Source organism: Otolemur garnettii, unplaced genomic scaffold (genome assembly GCF_000181295.1).
Source record: "Otolemur garnettii isolate 467f Iridium unplaced genomic scaffold, OtoGar3 scaffold00016, whole genome shotgun sequence".
Lineage (NCBI taxonomy): Eukaryota > Metazoa > Chordata > Mammalia > Primates > Galagidae > Otolemur > Otolemur garnettii.
Window position 1 is genome coordinate 23,031,455 of NW_003852411.1, and position 20,036 is coordinate 23,051,490.

At 36.3% G+C, this 20,036-nt stretch overlaps 1 protein-coding gene across 2 annotated transcripts in view; it reads left to right on the forward strand.

Annotated features, from left to right (window-relative positions):
• NME7 (NME/NM23 family member 7) overlaps positions 1 to 20,036 on the forward strand; it is a 157,125-nt gene that overhangs the window by 42,432 nt on the left and 94,657 nt on the right. For both annotated transcript variants that reach the window (XM_003785720.2, XM_003785721.2), the window contains exons 4-7: positions 1,692 to 1,802; positions 7,889 to 7,939; positions 10,833 to 11,040; positions 17,856 to 17,961. In XM_003785720.2, the coding sequence (XP_003785768.1) occupies positions 1,692 to 1,802; positions 7,889 to 7,939; positions 10,833 to 11,040; positions 17,856 to 17,961 (476 nt within the window). The remainder of the gene's footprint in view (positions 1 to 1,691; positions 1,803 to 7,888; positions 7,940 to 10,832; positions 11,041 to 17,855; positions 17,962 to 20,036) is intronic.

The window sequence follows — 20,036 nt, forward strand, 5'->3', positions numbered from 1 at the left end:
TCTTTCTTTCTTTCTTTCTTTCTTTCTTTCTTTCTTTCTTTCTTTCTTTCTTTCTGACAGAGTTTCACTTTTATCATCCTCAGTAGAGTGCTGTGGCATCACAGCTCACAGAAATATCAAACTCTCAGGCTCAAGGGATCCTTTTGCCTCCCAAGTAGCTGGGACTATAGGCACCTGCCACAGTGCCTGGCTAGGTTTTAGAGACACGGGGTCTCACTCTTGGTCAGGATGGTCTCAAACTCCTGAGCTCAAGTAATCCACCCATCTTGGCCTCCCAGATTGCTAGGATTACAGGCATGAGCCTCCACACCTGGCCTAGCTTTGGACTTTTCACATTGCATCTTGTTTCCAGAAACTGATGATTGCTACTATGTTTTATATTTTCTTTAAGAGCTATAGTTAATGAACTGTTCTTTTAGAGTATAGCATGGATAATTTATAGATCAGTTTGGCTAGTGATATTTAAATAATGTAAACTAAAAATGTTTTAACTGTACATTTTTTTCTATGATGCCACATAATATAAAGTAATGTAAGTAACTCATCTGTTTCAAATTAAAGAAAAAGATTATCTGGTATAATCTGTAATAAACAGAGTAAGATGAATGATTTCTTTTGTACTTTACAGTTTTAAATTTCAGCCATAAGTTATTGTAAGAACATTTAAGTTATATTTTCATCTATGTTTGTCTTGTCAGTGAACAAAGCTAACGATGAAAAGGCCCACTGTTCTCCTTTTCTGGATGTCTTGAATTAAGGCCAATGTTGTGTGAACAATTAGAAATACAGAAGGGAGAGTGGCAGTAATTCCTTCTCAAATAAACTGAACTACCCCAAGCAATCTGGGTTTTATCTTGCATTTGCAAATATTACTCTTGAGAATTTGGTGATGATGCCCCTTTTGAATAATAGTAACATTATTCGTGATGTAGAAGGAGCATAGACATGGGAGTCTGATAAGTTGGGTGTTTTGTCCTGAACGTGCTACTGACCAGCCGGGTGACGTAGGGCATGGTTCCTCTCTTTGGCATGGCTGCTTTTCTTATCAGTAAAATGAGAATACTAACATGACCTCCATCTCCAAATTCCTATTAATTCTGAGACTTCAGAGGGGGAAAGTACATTGCTCCAGTGTATCCTCTTGGGGAAAATGGTAATTTTAAAAGTTAGCATGTAGTTTGCTATTCATACATTGTTGAGTGAGAAGAGATTTGTTTCTTTATGTATCACCCATGCTATGAATAAAGAGTCAAGAGAAGAATTTATAATTATTTCCAAATCAATGCCAAACTGACCACATAGCATACATATATGGAAATCTAAGAGACCAAAAACAAGCTATTAATATCTTTAGTATAACTTTTTAGAGATTAGTCCTTTATAAAAAATGTATTCTAAGAAATAGAAAATTTAAATATATGTATTTTCTAATATGGGTAGATAAAAAAATCAAAATTTTGATTTCTTATTCAAATTTGGTATCTAATTTTGATTTGCTGGAAGAAATAGTAAACTTACATAGTATAAGTTTTTAAAATGCATCTTTAATATACTCATATATAATGAATTTCAAAGTTTGATGGTCTAGGATTATTATTAAGGGAATTGCCACAGCTTGAGAATTACAAATAAAAGCTGCTGAAGTATTTTTTTATTTTCAAACCCATTTTTTATTTTTTATTTCTTTACAGAACATTAGCCCTGATTAAACCAGATGCAGTCTCAAAGGCTGGAGAAATAATTGACATAATAAACAAAGCTGGGTTTACTGTAACCAAACTCAAAATGATGAAGATTTCAAGGTAATCTCTTGATCATTTTCAGTCATGTCATGTCTAAATTCCTTTTAAAAAAAAAAATGATCTTTTGTCTTTCATGTCATTGTTTGAAATAAGAAGCCTCCTACTTAATGGCAAAGAATAGAATAGTAATCTTACCAGAATGAGAACAAGATAACAGGTAATCACAAATAACCATTGAACTATAAACAATTAGGAGTTGTCAAATTACATGTGCCTCATTTAACTATTATCTTTTGTAGCCCCATCTGCTTTTATACACCAATGCTTGATAATTATAATCTCTTGTAAATCGTCTAGTATAATACACTATATAAAAGTGATAGAGGAAATGAATGTCTAATTATTTCTGTTTAACAAGGGGATGCTTTTGTTGAGTTTTCCAAAAGTGGTGTGTTTGGAAGTGTTTACGTTTAGCTCCTCTTGATGCATACAACACGTAAGTACTTCTCTGAAAAGCAATCCAGCCCATCTGACGAGATCTTTTCTACTGTACTTAGTGAAAATAAGGTTTACTCATCCTATTTAGCCCTTTCTGTCATAAAGAAGGTAACTCCAACTCCATGGTAAAACTGTGTTTCTACCTTGGCAGCAGAAAGGAAAATATTCACAATATCCAAACAAAGAGTAGAGGATGGGAACAAGTTTATCTTCAGTTTTTTAGAAAGCCTTTGGGAAAAAACACACAAATAATCTTTCCATGATTCTGGACACTCATTTTTTTTTTTTTCCAAAAACATTTATACCAGGTAAGCAAAGCAAAGACTGCAACTTTCCAGAGGATGAAGACGGGAGATGGGCGTCTAGTAGGGCAGAGGCCTATTGAATGTCACAGTAGCACAGAGTATCTGTAGGGGCAGGAATTTACCAGTTAGCGGGAGCTAGCTCCTATAGTATTCTTGTGTCTCTCCACTAGGTTTTTGTTTATTTGTTTGTTTGTTTGTTCTGATCAGGTATCTTTCCACTGCTTCAAGAAATCATCAGTTCAGGGGTATCCGTTCCATGAGTCAGAAGCGTTTTTGTTTCTGTGGATAGCAGTGGGTATTCAGCGAGCTTTGATCTGTCTGGGCCCTAGATACCTTAACAAGATGCCCTCAATTTTACCCCAACAACAGCATATGCTTCATTTTCATATTTCCCCTATGTAAGATCTCCTAGTTCATGCATTTTCTAGAGAAGTAGGAGGCTGACATTTTAAAGCACAAAGTGTAGAGCCAGATTGCTTTTAACTGTGCCACTTACAAGGTGTGCTACTCTGAACAGCTCACAACTGTGAGCAGATCAAGAGTTTGTAGATCAAGAGTTATAAAAGTACCTATCTTGTGAAGTTATGAGGGTTACCTGAGTTTTATGTCAAACCTGTAGTGTTTGATGAATTAGCCACAGGCTTCCCCTGATAAAGATACAACTCATTTATCTTAATGTCTCTGTAGCACTAAAGAAAGATGATAGAACCAATTAACACGTTAGGAGCACCACAGGGTATAAATTTGCTAAGATTTCTTTGAAAACTTGAGGCTTATTAATTACATCCATGCCTTATAAAGGTCTTCATCCTTTGGCGTGCCACAAATGCAAGTCCTTTCAGTTATTCACTCACATACATTTTCATTCAGTTGTTGTTCTACATTTCCTTTCCCAGTAGTCCTCTGACCACACCTCTGACCACCAATCTCTTACCAGACCCTTTTTACTGGCCCCTCAGGAAGTCACGTTTCATTGTCAACAAACATCCTTGTGTGCAGTGTTTTGTTTTTCTTTCTTTTTTTCTTTTTAATCAGAATATCAGGGATACACATGCTTTGTTTACTTTGTTTTTGTACAGACTGAGTCAAAGTTAGAGATGCACACGTGCTCTTTACCCAGATAGTATGCATCGTACCTTAACAGAGTGTGCTACTGCTGCCCCACTCCTTTCTTTTTATTTCCTTTAGTTGAAATATGACTCTTCTCTAAGGATCGCCATTTCCTTTAAGATCTGTGGGCTACTCACTCTTTAATATTCCTCATGTGACAGAGTAATGATATAGTGTCAGTATTGTAGCTCTTTCTGAAAACATCTATTCGTTTTCACAAAACCACTCATCCTTGGAAAGTCACACCATTCAACAGTATTGCTATCCACTGGGTCTCACTTCCATCTTTCAGCTCATCAGCTCCACATTCATTGAGGATGTGGGCACTGGTTTACAGCCTCTTTCCACTCCAACTTCTCCTGACAGGATGGCGTCAACATCTCTGTGAGGGATCACCCAGGATCCCAGCTCTATAGACCATTTGTATCCTCATCTCAATGGCCATTACCATCATTTTAATAACCTTTTGCTATGGTTACATATTTTTCGTAAGGTAGGTATTCCTCCAGGTTCTATGCTTGTTCTTTTCTTTATGTTCCCATAGGTAGGCTGGTCTATGCCAGGCATCCTCAAACTACGGCCCGTGGGCCACACGCGGCCCACCTAGGACATTTATCCGGCCCACTGGGTGTTTTTGCCACCACTGCCTGTCCTGTTTAGCAGCCAACTCATCCTGGGGCCTGTAGTCCAGCCATCCAATGGTCTGAGGGACAGTGAACTGGCCCCCTGTTTAAAAAGTTTGAGGACCCCATCCTTATCTATTGCCAAATTTCAAATATGTCCCTAGCTCTGACTTCTCTCTGCAACTTTCAGTGTGAATGTGATGCTTGATTAATTCTGCTGCTCCCCCATTCTTTGTGTGTGTGTGTGTGTGTGTGTGTGTGTATATTAGCTATATGTCCATGTGATCCAGTCCTTCCTTATATTTCCTATTGCAGCTGCCTCAATTTAGGCTTTTATAGGTTCATGTTCAAGTTCTCACAGCATTAAAATAGGTAACTAATAACTGATTTCTCTACTTTTAGACTTATTCTCTGTTCTTCGATGGGTCATTTCCCACCCCAAGATTGCTCCATGCCAATCTTTATATTGCCTTGAGAATGAGACTTATAAAATGAAAATCTGACCATGTTACCGTTCTCTTCCTTAAATCCTTCAGTGGTTCCAAATCATCTGCAGGAAAAAATGGACTAGCTCACTGATGGAGTAAACAGGACACTGAGTAACCTGGCTTTCCTGCCTTAATAGGCTCATCATTTGTCACTCCTGCAGGGGTGTCCAACCTGCGGCCCATGGGCCACATGCAGATTATTTGAGAATTGTTTTGCTTATCTGTGCTGTCAGATATTGGGAAAAGCATGCATGGACCTTTTTCCCTTTGCTTATCAGCTCTCAATAGTGTTTGTGTATTTAAAATGTGGCCCAAGACAACTCTCACTCTTCCAATGTATGGCAGAATAGAAAAAAGACTGGACATCCCTCTTAGGGGATGCCGAGGTTGCAGTTCTCTGAATATGCTGTGCTTTATCTCTCTTGCATAAAATTTTGGTCTGTCTGAATGCTCTGCTTTGTCTTGTGTCCAGTCCTCTCCTACTCATCATTCAGGCCCAACTCAAATGTCTTCATTTGACCTTCATTCAACAAAAAACTGCTTTTAAATTATTCACAGCAGCTCATATATTTCTATTACAATAACGGTTGAACCTAGGATTTTTACTCAATATACAAGCTAGTAAATTAGTCTGTTCCTTTTTCATGGATGCTGCAGAAGACACGAGACTTCTGGGTCAGGAACAAAGGACTCTATTATGGTATAGTAGCAGCATGCGTGTCGTGCTTGTTCTTCATTCGTTCTCCCTGCCTCTGTCCAGTAGGGATAAAATGACAGGCCTGGGTGGTTGCTATGTACACAGTGGGTTGCATCATAAGTGAGGAAGAGTAAATTTTCCTTACCAGCTGTTTCATTACCAAGCAATAAACAAGCCTGCTCTTTGTACTAAAGAAATAAATTATCTTATCCCCCAAGGTTATTTGCTGTAAACACAACCTTGAGAAATGACTAGCATAAAGAGCAGTTAGAATCTTGCATTCTTGGCATACCTAGTAAGTCATGTTGGAGCACGAGAGACCCACGAGGTAGTTTTTTGCAGTGTATAAAACTGTTCTAAAATTATTTGTACAAACATTGGTTCTTTCATCTTCACAATGTCTAAAAGGTGGTAGCTAAGTTCTATCTGAATTTGTGTTTTTAGCTCTTGGCTCACTGCCTGATTTAAGGTAGCCACTAAAGTAAATAGTTCTTGAAAGAATTAATGGATAGATCCTTGTGAAAGAATGACAAGTTTCCTCATAAAAACACACAACAAAACTGCTGAGTATGGTGACTCATGCTTCTAATGCCTGTACTTTGGAAGGCCGAGGCAGGAGGATCACTTGAGGTCGAGAGTTCAAGACCAGCCTAAGCAAAACAGCAAAACCCTGTCTCTGTAAAAAAGAGAAGAATTAGTTGAGCATGATGGTGTATGCCTGAGGTCTCAGCTACTCTAGAGGCTAAGGCAAGAAGATCCCCTGAGCCCAGGAATTCCAGGTTGAAGTAAGCTATGACACCACTGCATTCTAACCTGGGTGACAGAATGAGACCCTGTCTCAAAAAAAACAAACAAAAACCCTACAACAAAGCATGACAAAACAATAACAAAGAACTGCTCTCATTAGTGACATACTTGTTAATATCTGTCTCCTTCTCAGCTTTTAAGTGGAGGATTTAGATAAATTGAATCCTTGGAAAGATATTCAGGAGCTCTCATTCTGATTTTAGTGCTAGATTTCAAATAGAGGTAATTATGGAATCAGTGACATATTGGAAGAAAATGTTGAAACACTTTTAGTAATAATAAGATTTTTTTATTCATATTAAAGAATATGATTGTTTTTTCCTTTTTAGTGGGTTAGTTTTTCGTCATTGAAAAACGTCTAATTCATTTAGAATTGGTCATTTTAATACTCTGCTGCTAACTCTTCTAATTTACCCCCCATGTGAGCCTTTTAGGCATTCAGTTTTACTGCTATTTAGGCTATATTATAACATATACAATCTATCAATTTTGTGAATTCTCCTTACCCTCTAGAATTTTTTTTCCTGCAGTTGGTAGTAAGAAGAACATAAGCAGTCAAAGAATTGCAGTCAGATTTGGGTTTGAATCTTCTTGTTGAGCCTTTGACTTGGACAAATTATATAATCATGCTGAATTTCATTTTTTTAATGTAAAACAAAGGTAATTGTACCCGTTTCCAAATATACAATATGTTTCAATATAGTCAATGTAACAATTTAATCATGGCTATAATTGACTCAGGAAAAATGTGAGTTTTCTTCTCCTCCCCATGTCTTGGGGATGAATTTTATTTTCTACATTGCCATAGTATATTTTAATAATCTCTTCATAGCCAAAGTGAATATTTCAGAATATTTGATTAGAATAAGTATATGCCTGATATAAATTGCTATATGGATTTATTTTTATATCTATCTATAAAATCTTAAAAATCGTTGCATTCCAAATTAGGGCTTAAGACTGAAATGTTGATTCTTTGCTATAATCCTAGTACATTGGGAGGCTAAAGTGGGAGGACTGCTAGAGCTCAGGAGTTGTACCTCTGCACTCTAGCATGGACAATATACCAAGACCTTGTCTCTAAAAATATAAAATAAATAAAAGGACTTGTGGGTTTCTTTTCTTTTTGTTGTCTGGGATTCATTGAGGGTACATAGAATTAGGTTACACTGATTGCATTTGTTAGGTAAAGTCTTTCTTGGAATTGTGTCCCGCTCCCAAGAGGTGTGCCATACACCGTAACCCCCCATTCCCATCCCTTCTCCCCTCTACCCACTCCCTCCTCTATCCCCTACCTAGTACTAGATCATCTACTGCCTTCATATTAGAATTGAGTCCATTGAATTCTTGTTTCTTCGTTCTTGTGATGCTTTACAAGAAGAATGTTATTGATGTTGGTGAAAAGAAAGATAGATGATGTATTATATGAGTAGGAAAGTATATGTGCCTCTACTCACAATATTTTCAGAAAGGGAGGCATCTGACAGAATATTTAGTGAAAAATTATTAATTCACAAGCAGATGAAATAAATATAAATTTAAGGGATTTTATCATAAGCTAAATGATAATTATTTTCTTATGTACTTCTTAACTATTGTCATTTTGATCATTTTATAGGAAAGAAGCAATGGATTTTCATGCAGACCACCAATCAAGGCCCTTCTATAAGTAAGTACTTAATTTGGAGGGGTAGTGACATACAAAGGAAGCTATCCTAGAAAACTACAGAGATACATTTTTACAGATAAATTCAAAAATTTGTTACGGGTGACTATTCTCTCAAAAGGACCATGGCAACCTCTTGCAACTACACAGAATTCTTTTCTAAGAATTCTTTTTTCTTTTATTAGTTAAGAATTCTTCTATATCATTATTAAATATCTTAAACTTTAATCAGTAAAGAATAGGGTAATTTGATTAAATTATAAAGAAGCTGACACTCTATTCAGATTTCAGTGGCTTGAAAATGGAGTGAAAATTGTATTTTATGTTGAATGTTTTATTGTGCTTTTAAGCTCTATTTTGATTATCTTGTATATATAAAAATATTCATAGAACTCTTATATTTCAGCTAAATACTTCTGTATACATTTTGTTTCTTGAAATAAAGCAAATAATATGTTAAAACTGAATCTACATTGTAAATATTTGGAATATAATCAAATTTAATTGAATATTGTACATCTTCATGTTACTATTGAGAGACAAAGGAATATTTACATTTCTAAGAAAGAAAAATGTTATATTAGCCAAACTGCTACAATGGATGTGCCATTTGGTATCTTCACAAAGCAATGGGTTTTTCCTAATGTTTTGTATAAGAATATTATTTTTGTTTTTATAAATTTTGGATTAATATGAGGGTACATACGATTAGGTTACATTGTTTGCATTTGTAAGGTAAGTCAGACTTGTAGTTGAGTCATTAACCTAGAAGATGTGCCGTATGCCATATACCCCCTATTATGTATGTTATAGGTTATTATGTTCCCAAGCCTTATTAGAATAGGCAAATAAAATTTTCTAGAAAATTGGTAGAAATGATTGTTCATTATAGTCTTTGTATATGTTTGTAGCAAGGAATCACACCTCTCACTTTAACGTCTTTTTTTTTTTTCTAGTTTTTTTTTGCATGGGGCTGGGTTTGAACCCACCACCTCTGGTATATGGAGCCAGTGCCCTACTCTTTTGAGCCACAGGCGCTGCCCTCACTTTAATGTCTTATATGTAATTCCTATGCAGCAAATTTTATTAAATGGATGAATTAACTAGTTTCCATGTATTGGGAAAATTACAACAAAAGACTAGCTAAAGTATTTGGAAATCATTTCATGAAGCAGTTCTTATGATCAGGCATACCATTTCCTGTATGACATGCCACACTCACCATATATAGGCTTATTCTACTCTGTGTTTTGAGAATTATATATTAATAGGACATTAGATTATAAATTTCTTGAAGGAGGAATCTTACTTCATAGCACAAATTTTGATATTTAGTTTTTTCCCTGGATTCGGGCTCCTTAAATCTAATGGTTGGTCAGTGTCTTTTGTTTGTTCTGGCAACTAAGGCCTAGCAGAATGTATAACGTTGGACAATTAAGTTCAAGAACATATCCTGGAAAAAGTGCTACGTATCTTATTGCTGAATACAATTACCTTCAGGGTACTTCCCTTGGGAAGCTGTGCATCAATACTGGCACCTAGTCCACACTTCAAAGTAATTTTTGGACCTCTTTTTCTGGAATGGCCATCAGAGCTCATGAACTCATCCTAGAAAAATTGCTTTGAAGGGTGGACTAGGCACTGGTGTTGGTGCCAGCTTCCCAAGGGGAGTACTTTGAAGGTGACTATAGTGATATTTAGCACTGAGGTACAAAGCACTTTTACTAGGATGAGTTTGTGAACTTAATTGTCTGACTTCATGTATGCAGAGGTCCTCGTGGGTCTCTTAGGGTAGAGGTATGAATACTTCTTTGTACATGCTGTTTCTTAGAATTATTCTTCTAACTGAACTGTAGTGATTTAAAAATGAAGTACTGAAGGGAATTAGCTCATATAACATGGGGTGTAAGTGAGGGAACTGTGAAAAATAGTCGTAAGAGGCACAAAAGGGCCTGACGCACCATGCTCCTTCCTCCAGGAGGGGCCTGTTCTTTCTCTACTTTGAATGAGAGAGAAAGATGGGCTTACTTTGAGAAGTACTTTGTTCCTGCTTAACACAGTGGGGGAAGGATATCACTTATTTCAAAATTAAATTTATCATTGCTTCCCTATACACATATAGAAGTGGAAAAATAAAATGAAGTATTGTTTTTTTTTTTTAATACCTTGGGGGACTATGACTCAGTGTTGGATTTTTAATTAAGAACCTGCAATGATGCTTTAGTAATTTAAGATAGGAATTGCTCAGAGTAGCTTCACACTAATGAAAGAATATTTCTTGATGGCCTGTTTATTCTTTTGTTCTTTATTACTAAACTAATTCATAGTTTATTGATTTAGCATTCTTTGTCAGTCTTTGAATTGTCATAGTTCTATATAAAAAGAATTGAATAAATTCTCACAATATTTTATGAGACATTCATCACTCTCATCAATTTCTCTGTTATGAAATTGTATGTGACTGCAGTGATAAACTACATGAAAATAAAAAGGGAAATCTTCTGTATTTTTACAGAGAAATTCGACAAACCTAGATCAACAAAATGCATTTTATGGCTCAGTGCCTGTAGCTGAGCGGCTAGGGTGCCAGCCACATACACCGGAGCTGGCAGGTTCGAACCCAGCCTGAGTCTGCCAAACAACAATGAAAACTATAACAAACAAATAGCTGGGCCTTGTGGTGGGTGCCTGTAGTCCCAGCTACTTGGGAGGCTGAGGCAAGAGAATTGCTTAAGCCCAAGAGTTTGAGGTTGCTGTGAGCTGTGATGCAGCAGTTCTATGATCATAACATTAAGGTCTGTGTTGAAATATTCAAATTTAAAATATCCTTATTGTTAAAAGAGATATCTAGGTTGACAGAAAAAAGAAGCAAAGTAATCTTTTCCCTGTTTTGTAGTGAGCTAATCCAGTTTATTACAAGTGGTCCTGTTATTGCCATGGAGATTTTAAAAGATGATGCTATCTGTGAATGGAAAAGACTACTTGGACCTGCAAACTCTGGGGTGGCACGCGCAGATGCTTCTGGAAGCATTAGAGCCCTCTTTGGAACAGATGGCATAAGAAATGCAGCGCATGGCCCTGATTCTTTTGCTTCTGCTGCCAGAGTAAGGTGTTTTAAAAATATTTTAATTCTGTTTTAGTTTTGTTAAATGTACTGGATATATAATGTCAATATATAAAAATAAATAGTATTTTTGGTATTCTTAAGACAATCAGAACATGTAATTTTAGGAGAGATTTCCATTCATGTGGTAAAAAACAAAATGATACCTAGAAAGAACTGAACAAAATATGCTGAAGGTCTTTATGGTCTGGGCCGAAGGGAACACTGTGGCTGGTTTGATCTTCTATCCAGACCACTAAAATTTTCTCCAGATTAGCCATCAGGCTGTTTCATTCTCTTATAGTTTCAGTGTTCACTGAAGTAGCACTTTTCATTTCCTTTAAGAACTTGGCCTATGCATTCACAACTTAGCTGTTTGACCCAAGAAGCCTTGCTTTCAGCCCCTGTTGGCTTTTGACATGCTTTTCTCACTGAGCTTAATCATTTCTAGCTTGTGACTTAGAGTGAAAAAATTGTGCCTTTCCTTTCACTTGAACACTTAGACTTATTAATTGGCTTTACTTTAATATTGTTTTGTCTCAGGGAATAGGAGCCCTAAGAGAGGGAAAGAGATAGGGGAATAGCTAGTGGGTGAAGCAGTCAGAACCCGCCCAACATGTACTAAGTTTGCTCTTATATGGGTCCAGTTTGTGCCACTACAGAACAACTACAAAAGTGACTTTAACGATCACTAATCACTGCTTGCTGCAACACATATAATAATAACGAAGACATTTGAAATATATGAAAATTAGCAAAATATCACAGAGACGTGAAGCGTGTACGTGCTAGTGGAAAAAATGGTCCTGATGCTGTTTGTGAAACATGTTATCTGCAAAGTACCATTAAACAAAACAAAATAAAATAAGGTGTGCCTATATTTATCTCTCTTCATACCATTTTTACACTTAACAAACACCTAATTTAGAAATTGGCAAAATATCCAGCACCATTAGACATTGGGGAAAGGCACATTAAAACCACAATGAGATACCACTACATACTTATTAGAATGGCTGAAACTTAAAAGATTGACCATACCAAATGCCAAAAAATGAGGAGGAACCAGAACTATCCTACACTGCTGGTGGGAAATTAAAATGGTACAGCCACTTTGGAAAACAATTTGGCAGTTTCCTAATATGTTATACATCCACCCAATGGTGCAGCCATTCCATTCCCAAGTATTTACCCAAGAGAATGAAAGCAAGTATCAATCCAAAGAAGAATTATACATGAATGTTCATATGGTTTTATTTGTAATACCCCCAAACTAGAAATAAGCCACATATTCAGTAGGTGAATGAAAAACAAAACATGCTCTATCCATATGTGAAATACACTTTGGCATAAAAAGGAATGAAGTAGTGACATTTGTGTACATTATAGGAATGATCTCAAAATGATTTTGCTGTATGAAGAAGCACATACCATATGATTCTATTTATATAAAATTATAGAAATAATTTATAATCATTCAAAGCATATAAGTGGTTACAGGGAAAAGAGAAAAGTAGGGAGAGGCAGAAGAAAGACATTTCCAAAGGGGGTCAGGGGTGCCATACATGCTTCTTATCTTGATTGTGGTGATGTTTTCATGGAAGTGAACATATTTCAAAACTTGACAAATTGTGTACTTTAAATGTGTGCAGTTTAATGTATGCCAGATTATCTCTCTCTATATCTGTAGGAGAAAAAATCCAGCTCTGCTCAACTATTAGCAATTCTTCCATGGTGGGTGGGAGCTGGGTGGGAACTGAGTGAGGTTCTTCCTTGTTGCTTTCTTAGTACCCGTTGCATACTGTTCTCCTTTAGCATGTTCGAAAGTGCTTGTTTTTATGTCTATCCTGGTAGACTAGGAATTCCTTAAAGATGCCCAATGGATCTTCACATCTCTGAGATGTAGATCCAGGTTCAGAAAGGATTAGAATTAAAAATGACAACACACCAAACATTACTGAAGGCTCTCTAGGTTGCAGGCACGGCTCTAACCATTTTAGTGTCCTATTTAATTCCCACAGTATCCTCTGTGATCACTTACAACACCCTGATTGACTCTTGTAGAAACTGAGACTCAAAAAGTGTAAGTATCATGCCCACATGAGGACTTGAGCCTAGCCACTCAGGCTCCAGAGCTCTTTAGCTTAACTGCCTCTCTCCATGTGTATGTTGGAAGCTGCATGCAGCCTACCCTGATTTAAACATTACAGTCGTTTAGAACATGAAAGTAATAGAAACACCCTTCAGAGAATTAAGAAAGTGTAGAAAAGAAAATTTGTTGCTCATGCCTTTAATCCTTAGCACTCTGGAAGGCCAAAGTGGGAGGATCACTTGAGCTCAGGAGTTTACAATCAGCCTGAACAAGAGTAAGACCTCATCTCTACTGAAAAAAAAAATAGAAAAATTAGCTGGGCATTGTGTCATGCATGCACTTGTAATCCCAGCTACTTAGGAGGCTGAGGTAAGAGGATTGCTTGAACCCAGGAGTCTGATGTTGCTGTGAGCTAGGCTGAGGCTATGATGCTCTAGCCTGGGGCAACAGAGTGAGACTCTGTCTCAAAAAAAAATTGTCAGCAATAATCCTTACAGCAGTGTTTATAGTTTAACTGTTAATAGCATATTCCTTCTAGCTTATTCCTTTCATCATTTATATAGTTTTCATAGTAACCATTTTATATAATTTTTATCAATTTCAATTCTTTTTTTCCATTTAATATTCTATTAAATTTTACCTGTTGCCAGATTAGTATCATAATAGTACATTTTAATGGCTGCAGAATATTCTCTTGCATGTATCTAACATGGTTTATTTAATCAATCTCTTTCTTTGGAAATGTAGGGACTTTGGGAATGGACATTTGGTTAGGTTCCGATTTTTGTGACTAGTGGTGTATTGATCATGTGACTTCATATTTATTTTTAAATTTTTTTGATTATTGTGTGAGGACAGATTTGTTATTTTATATTAGAAGAGTATGTAGAAAGATGTTTAAGTGTTGTTTTTTGCTATTTTCATCTGGGACATTTACACAAATGATATCTACTTAAAATTACTATGTATGGGTAAAGCTTTGAAGGAACTTACAACTGGCAGTCATGTAATAATACTTGTATTGTTTTCATTAAAGTATTAATATAGTGAGATTACAATGAATCTTAGGGTGAAAACTTATGAAGCAGTACAACTATATATTTTATAATTATTTAAAAGATTTTTAAAATTATATATTTAAAGCTTATCAAATTGAGTCTGAGTTTTTAATTTTTTTTGGAAGGTTTTGAATATTTATCCTTTCCTGCTAGGAAATTTAGGGAAATATGAAAAGCCAAGAGTAATAGTAAGAACTCCTGGAAGGAAAAGAGATTTATACAGGAAGTTTTAGCCCCTCAAATAGCAAAAGAAAATGGAATTTTTTTGTGTGACTTTACATTTGTTGTGTGAAGACTTTGTGTTGCCATAACATATGACCTAGTAAAAAAGCTATTGCAAATGTTAGCCTAGATTGATAGGTAGCACAGAAATGGCAGAGAGAAAAAGAAAACAAAGCCCTAAAACAGAATTATTTGTTTTCACTAAGAAGATATGCTTAAGTAAAACCTTTATACTCTTTGTCTTACATAAACATTTATTCAGCGTGTGTAAATAGGTACTTGGAAAGCTGGCATTTCCGTTTGCAAAAATTGAGCAAGAAAAGAAATAGAGGAAAGTCGACACAAAAATAATTGGCCAGATAATTGGTTAAATAATGTGTTAAACTAATAATAGAATAATTTAGCATTGCTTTTCACTTTGTAAGGACAGATGCTAGAAAAAGTACAGAGCTTTGGAGCCAGAATGATAAGGATTTGAATCTTGCTAACTTGCTAACTTACAAGGGCTTGTTACTCAAGCTTTCTGAGTCTTGTTTTTTCATTTGTACAATGTGGGTACAGTGATTTTATTTATAGTATGCAGAACTTATGCATCTGAATCCAGTCATTCCAACATATTTATTAAGAAGCTACTAGTGTGGGGTGGCGCCTGTGGCTCAGTGAGTAGGGCGCTGGCCCCATATACTGAGGGTGGCGGGTTTGAACCCAACCCCAACCAAACTGCAATAAAAAAAATAGCCAGGCGTTGTGGTGGGCACCTGTAGTCTCAGCTACTCTGGAGGCTGAGGCTGGAGGTTGCTGTGAGCTGTGATGCCACAGCACTCTACCGAGGGCAACAAAATGAGACCCTCTCTCTCTAAAAAAAAAAAAAAAAAAAAAGAAGCTGCTAGTGAAGAAACTAAAGCCCCTGTGATAAGGAGCTTAAATCTCTTCTGAGGGGGGTGTCAGATAATAAACATTAGATATAGAAAGTGGTAAGTGCTCTAAAAAAATGAAGCAGAAGGGAATAGAGAAAGAGTAGAGGAGGGATTTTTTTTGTTGAATATTAGTGCATAATGCTGTTAAAGACAAGATATACAGTAAGCCTTCTCAAACTCTGGGTTGAATTCTGAAAGAAATGAGATAGAAGATGATGCAAATATCTGGGAAAAGAGCATCCAGATAAAAAGGGAACAATCCATACAAAGATTCTGAGATGGGTACATATTTGCTACTTTTAAGAAATAGTGAGTAGTAGGCAAGGCCAGTGATGCTGGAGCAGAAACATAAGTGGAGGAAAATGGCAGGAGGTTAGCTAAGAGGCATTGCCAGCAGGTAGGTCTCATAAGGACTTGTAGGACATCTAGAACTTTGACATTCTTTCCAAATGGAATGGAGTCCATGGAGTGTTCTGTGTTGAGGAGTCACCAGGATCTAAGGTTTTACAAGTTTCATTCTGACTGCTGTATTAAGGATAGACCAAGTAGGTTGGGGTTAAATATGTTGTAGGAAGAGCCAGAATGGTAGATAAGTTAGGGTAGGGATTTTGATGAACAGCATTGGTTTAAGAGAGACTGGAGGAGATGAAGTAGAGATGAGAATAAAGACCTCTCTTTATTTGTTTTGTTGTGAAAGGAACAGAGAAATGGACATTATAGAAAAGGACATGCCCTTTCCAGTTTGCTACTCTTCCATGCTCTCTTTCAGTCACAAGTGGATTGAAAATACAGTATGTGCAAGATGAGAAACCTATGTAGAAGGAGGACCAACTTTGCATATAGGCTGGTTCTACAGAGCTGACTTTAGGACTTGAGTATTTGTGAGTTTGGGAGTGCACAGGAGTCCTGGAACTAATATATTTGTATTTACTTTGAGCCAGGCATTCGTTTAGGTGTTGTGGGGCCTGCAAAGCTATGCAAATTAGTTTGTTTCTTAAAATGAATAATTTGGTAGAAGGTAAAAGGCTACTGAGCCATCTGTGGGCTTGCTGCCTGATATGCACAGAAGTCAATACCATGGCACCAGCCTCGGAGGAAAGAAAAACTGTATTGCAAGTCATCTAGCAGGGAGATAAGAGAAAACCCTCAAATCTGTCTCCCTGAACTGGAGGCTGGGTTGGGTTTTATATGCATAGGATAATGAGGCATGATCTGATTGGATCTCACAATAAGGTGATGCCTGGAAGCATGATCTGACTGGATCACACCATGGCATGATGCCAGGGCTCTTTCTGATTGGATCCTGGAGGCTGCCATACAGTGTCCAGTTTTTTAATTCAATCCTACCTCTCTGTCTGAGGACTTAGGTTTTAAGCATAGTTCCATGGTTGGTTCCTTTGGGCATGCTCAGGTTACAGTACCTTTAACTGGGGGGTCCATGGCAACTTAAAAACAACTCACAACTTTGTTACATGAAAGTTGAGCTAAACTGGTCTGGTGTGGTTACACAAGTACCAGCGTAATCACAACTTTGGGGGAGTACAGAGTGCTGACGTGAGGCATCAGGAAAGGCCTCCTGAAGGAGGTGTTGTTTGAAGTAGCCTATTAGACACTTGTAAGGTTCTTGGGAGCTTGGGGAAGAGGGCTTTGCAGGCAGTCCTCCAGTTAGCAACATCTGAGTTATGTGTAACATACAGGAATGGAGGCTGTTGCATTAAGTCCCCTAGTTACAAACATGGGGACTTACAAACTGATGCATGACTTACAAACAAAGCCTATTATAGGTAATAGGCAAATGTACCTGTTCCATCTAATGTACAAATTCAACTTAAGAACAAACCTACAGAACCTACTTCATTCATAACCTGGGATTGCCGGTTTAGGGAACAGTAGAAATAATAGTAGTTGAAAACTTAGAGGCAGGAAAGCATTTGTCTGAACAATTAAAAGCAATGATTAGCATGACCACCTTTCAGCCTAATTCAAATTGCTGGATTGTCATTTTAATGAGCCATTTGCAGAGCAAATAACACAGTCTGAATCTGGCTATAAAATATGGTTCCTTTTATTTGATTTTTATGCTAGGACTAAGTTAGTTTTAACTAACTAGAGTTTCCAGATTCTTGAATATCAGTCTCTGTTTCTATAAAGATTTCCTAGTTTTTGATTCTATTCTACTTTTTAAAGGAAAAATTTAAAATTAGATCTGTGTCTCATGAGCTAATTGAGGAAAATAGCTTTGGTGCTGGTTACTTCCAATAGTCAAAATTTGTGAAGACCTTGTCAGTTATAATCCTGGGACAAAATAACATACTCCCATTACTTCAATTAACACTTCTTTGCACGCTCTTCTAAGTCTTGAAACAGAGTTCAGTAAATCAGTCTTTGTAAAACTCATTTTTAGAAAATTTGAAACAAAAGGTGAAACTTCAAAAGTAATTGCATAGTTCTTCCCCTTTCACAGAAACATCTTTTGAGTTCAAGAGAAGAGATCGTGTATGTCAAAGTCATTTCTCTTTGTCTTTAGGAAATTGAGTTCTTTTTTCCTTCGAGCGGCGGTTGTGGGCCAGCAAATACTGCTAAATTTACCAACTGTACTTGCTGCATTGTTAAGCCCCATGCTGTCAGTGAAGGTAAGTGATGTGCTGAATACAGTATAGCTGATAGATTTTGTTAACAGGATAGTTTATTTTTGCTGATGTTTATTTCCTTGATGTACTTCACATGTAGAAATTAAAGTACACATTTAGTATTCTAATTGATTTTTTTCTTCGAAGCCACATGAATAAAGTGGCAAAATATATGGGAAAATCACCTAAACCTCATTTATCTTTCTCTATCTTTGTGCATTTCTAGAAAGTGTTTCTTGGGTTGCTTATCATGCTCAAGCCACTTATCCTACAACAGGCTTTGATTCCTTAACTTTTAATCTGCCTCCTGTGTTTCTAATCACATAACTGTGATTTATTTATTTCACCTAGATAGCATTCCCAATGTACAGTTTAAAACAATGTTTACTACACCTGCAATATACCCTTTGTGAGAATGTGGGGGAATTTTCTGAAGATCTCAGTATGTGTAATAGTTCTTTGTCTGACATACTGGTGTCTACAGATGAGTACGTATAAACATGTATGCATGTATACCTATGCATGTGCATTATGTGCATTGAGATCTTGCAAGTTTTTCCTTATTTTTATGAATGTCCCCATTTCTTCATCTCTTTATTTTAGTCCGTTGTAGGTATTTTTGCCAACTATTTCAAATCTTTTTGGAAGTTAGATGGAATATAATTAAAACATTAGAACGTACTCAGTAACATACAGAATTGAATGGAATTTTAATTTTATGTTTTCTGGGCATCAAGTTGATTCTCGTATAGAGTAGAAAATGGGTAAATAAAATAAAACATGAAAAATAAAACAATAAAAATTTATGTTTTTCCTTTGTCTAAAGATAGTCATTGTTAATATTTTGAAACATTTCCTTCAAATAGTTTTCTTCTGCATTTGTATATGTGTGTGTACATTGATACACATGAATGTAATTGATGACATGGTCAGGTAGAGGTCTGTAGGCTGTTTTAAGTTTTGTGAGCATTTTTGGCTGCCTTTAAGCCTTTATGAATATTTTAATAGTTTATTTAATAGCAACCATATAGATAAAGCATAGCATTTGGATACTTAGGTTGGTTCCAGTTTTTTGATATGAAAAATAAGCTTTGAGGGTGGCGCCTGTGGCTCAAAGGAGTAGGACACCAGTCCCATATGCCAGAGGTGATGGGTTCAAACCCAGCCCTGGCCAAAAAAAAAAAAAAAGCTTTGAAAAATATCTTTGTACATAAATATTTGCTGATTATCTCTAATCATTTCCTCTGTCTACTTTCCCAGAAGTAGAATTATTGGTTGAAAGAATATAAACCTTAAAGATTTTGCTGCATAATTAATATTTCTTTAGCTATTTAGGAAGTACTATAATATCTTGTAGATCCTTAGGCCCGTAATTATAGGGAACTAATATGCGCAATGGGTAACAAACATTTATGGAGGATGTAGTGTATACAGAATGTCCATAAAGTTCGTGTGCAATTTAAAATAGTGTACCATTTAAATTTGCACATGAACTTTATAGACATCCTTATATGGCAGATAGCAGACTGGTACCCTATATGTCAGTTCTCTTGAATTTTCACAGCAGGTGTGTCAAGTAGATTGATTTATCTTCCTTTTTCAGATAAGGCACACTAAGGCTTTGTGAGATTATTTCCCCTAAGTAAGAATAAAGAATTCAGGATGTAAAGTCTGTTTTTTTTTTTTAAACTCCATGTTATTTCCTCTATTGCTGTCATCAGTAGCAGTAACCACAAAAATGTCACATTGTTAGTAGAACTTCTATGAGAAGTGACAGTAATAGTTGAGATGGCTGGTGTTGAAAACTATGAAAAAAAGTTGAAATCTTATGTTGCATGCATTTTTCTTACCTGGGGAGATATGTGTATGCATGTTGGGTATCTCTCATCTGAAAATCTAACATCCAAAACTTTCTAAGCACCCACAGTATGCTTAAAGGCAGATGTTGGAACATCTTGGGTTTTAGATTTTTGGATTAGGGATGCTCAACTGGTATATATATGCAAATAATTCAAAATCCAAAAGAATCTGAAGTCCAAAACACTTCTGGTCCTGAGCATTTTGAATAAGAGATATTC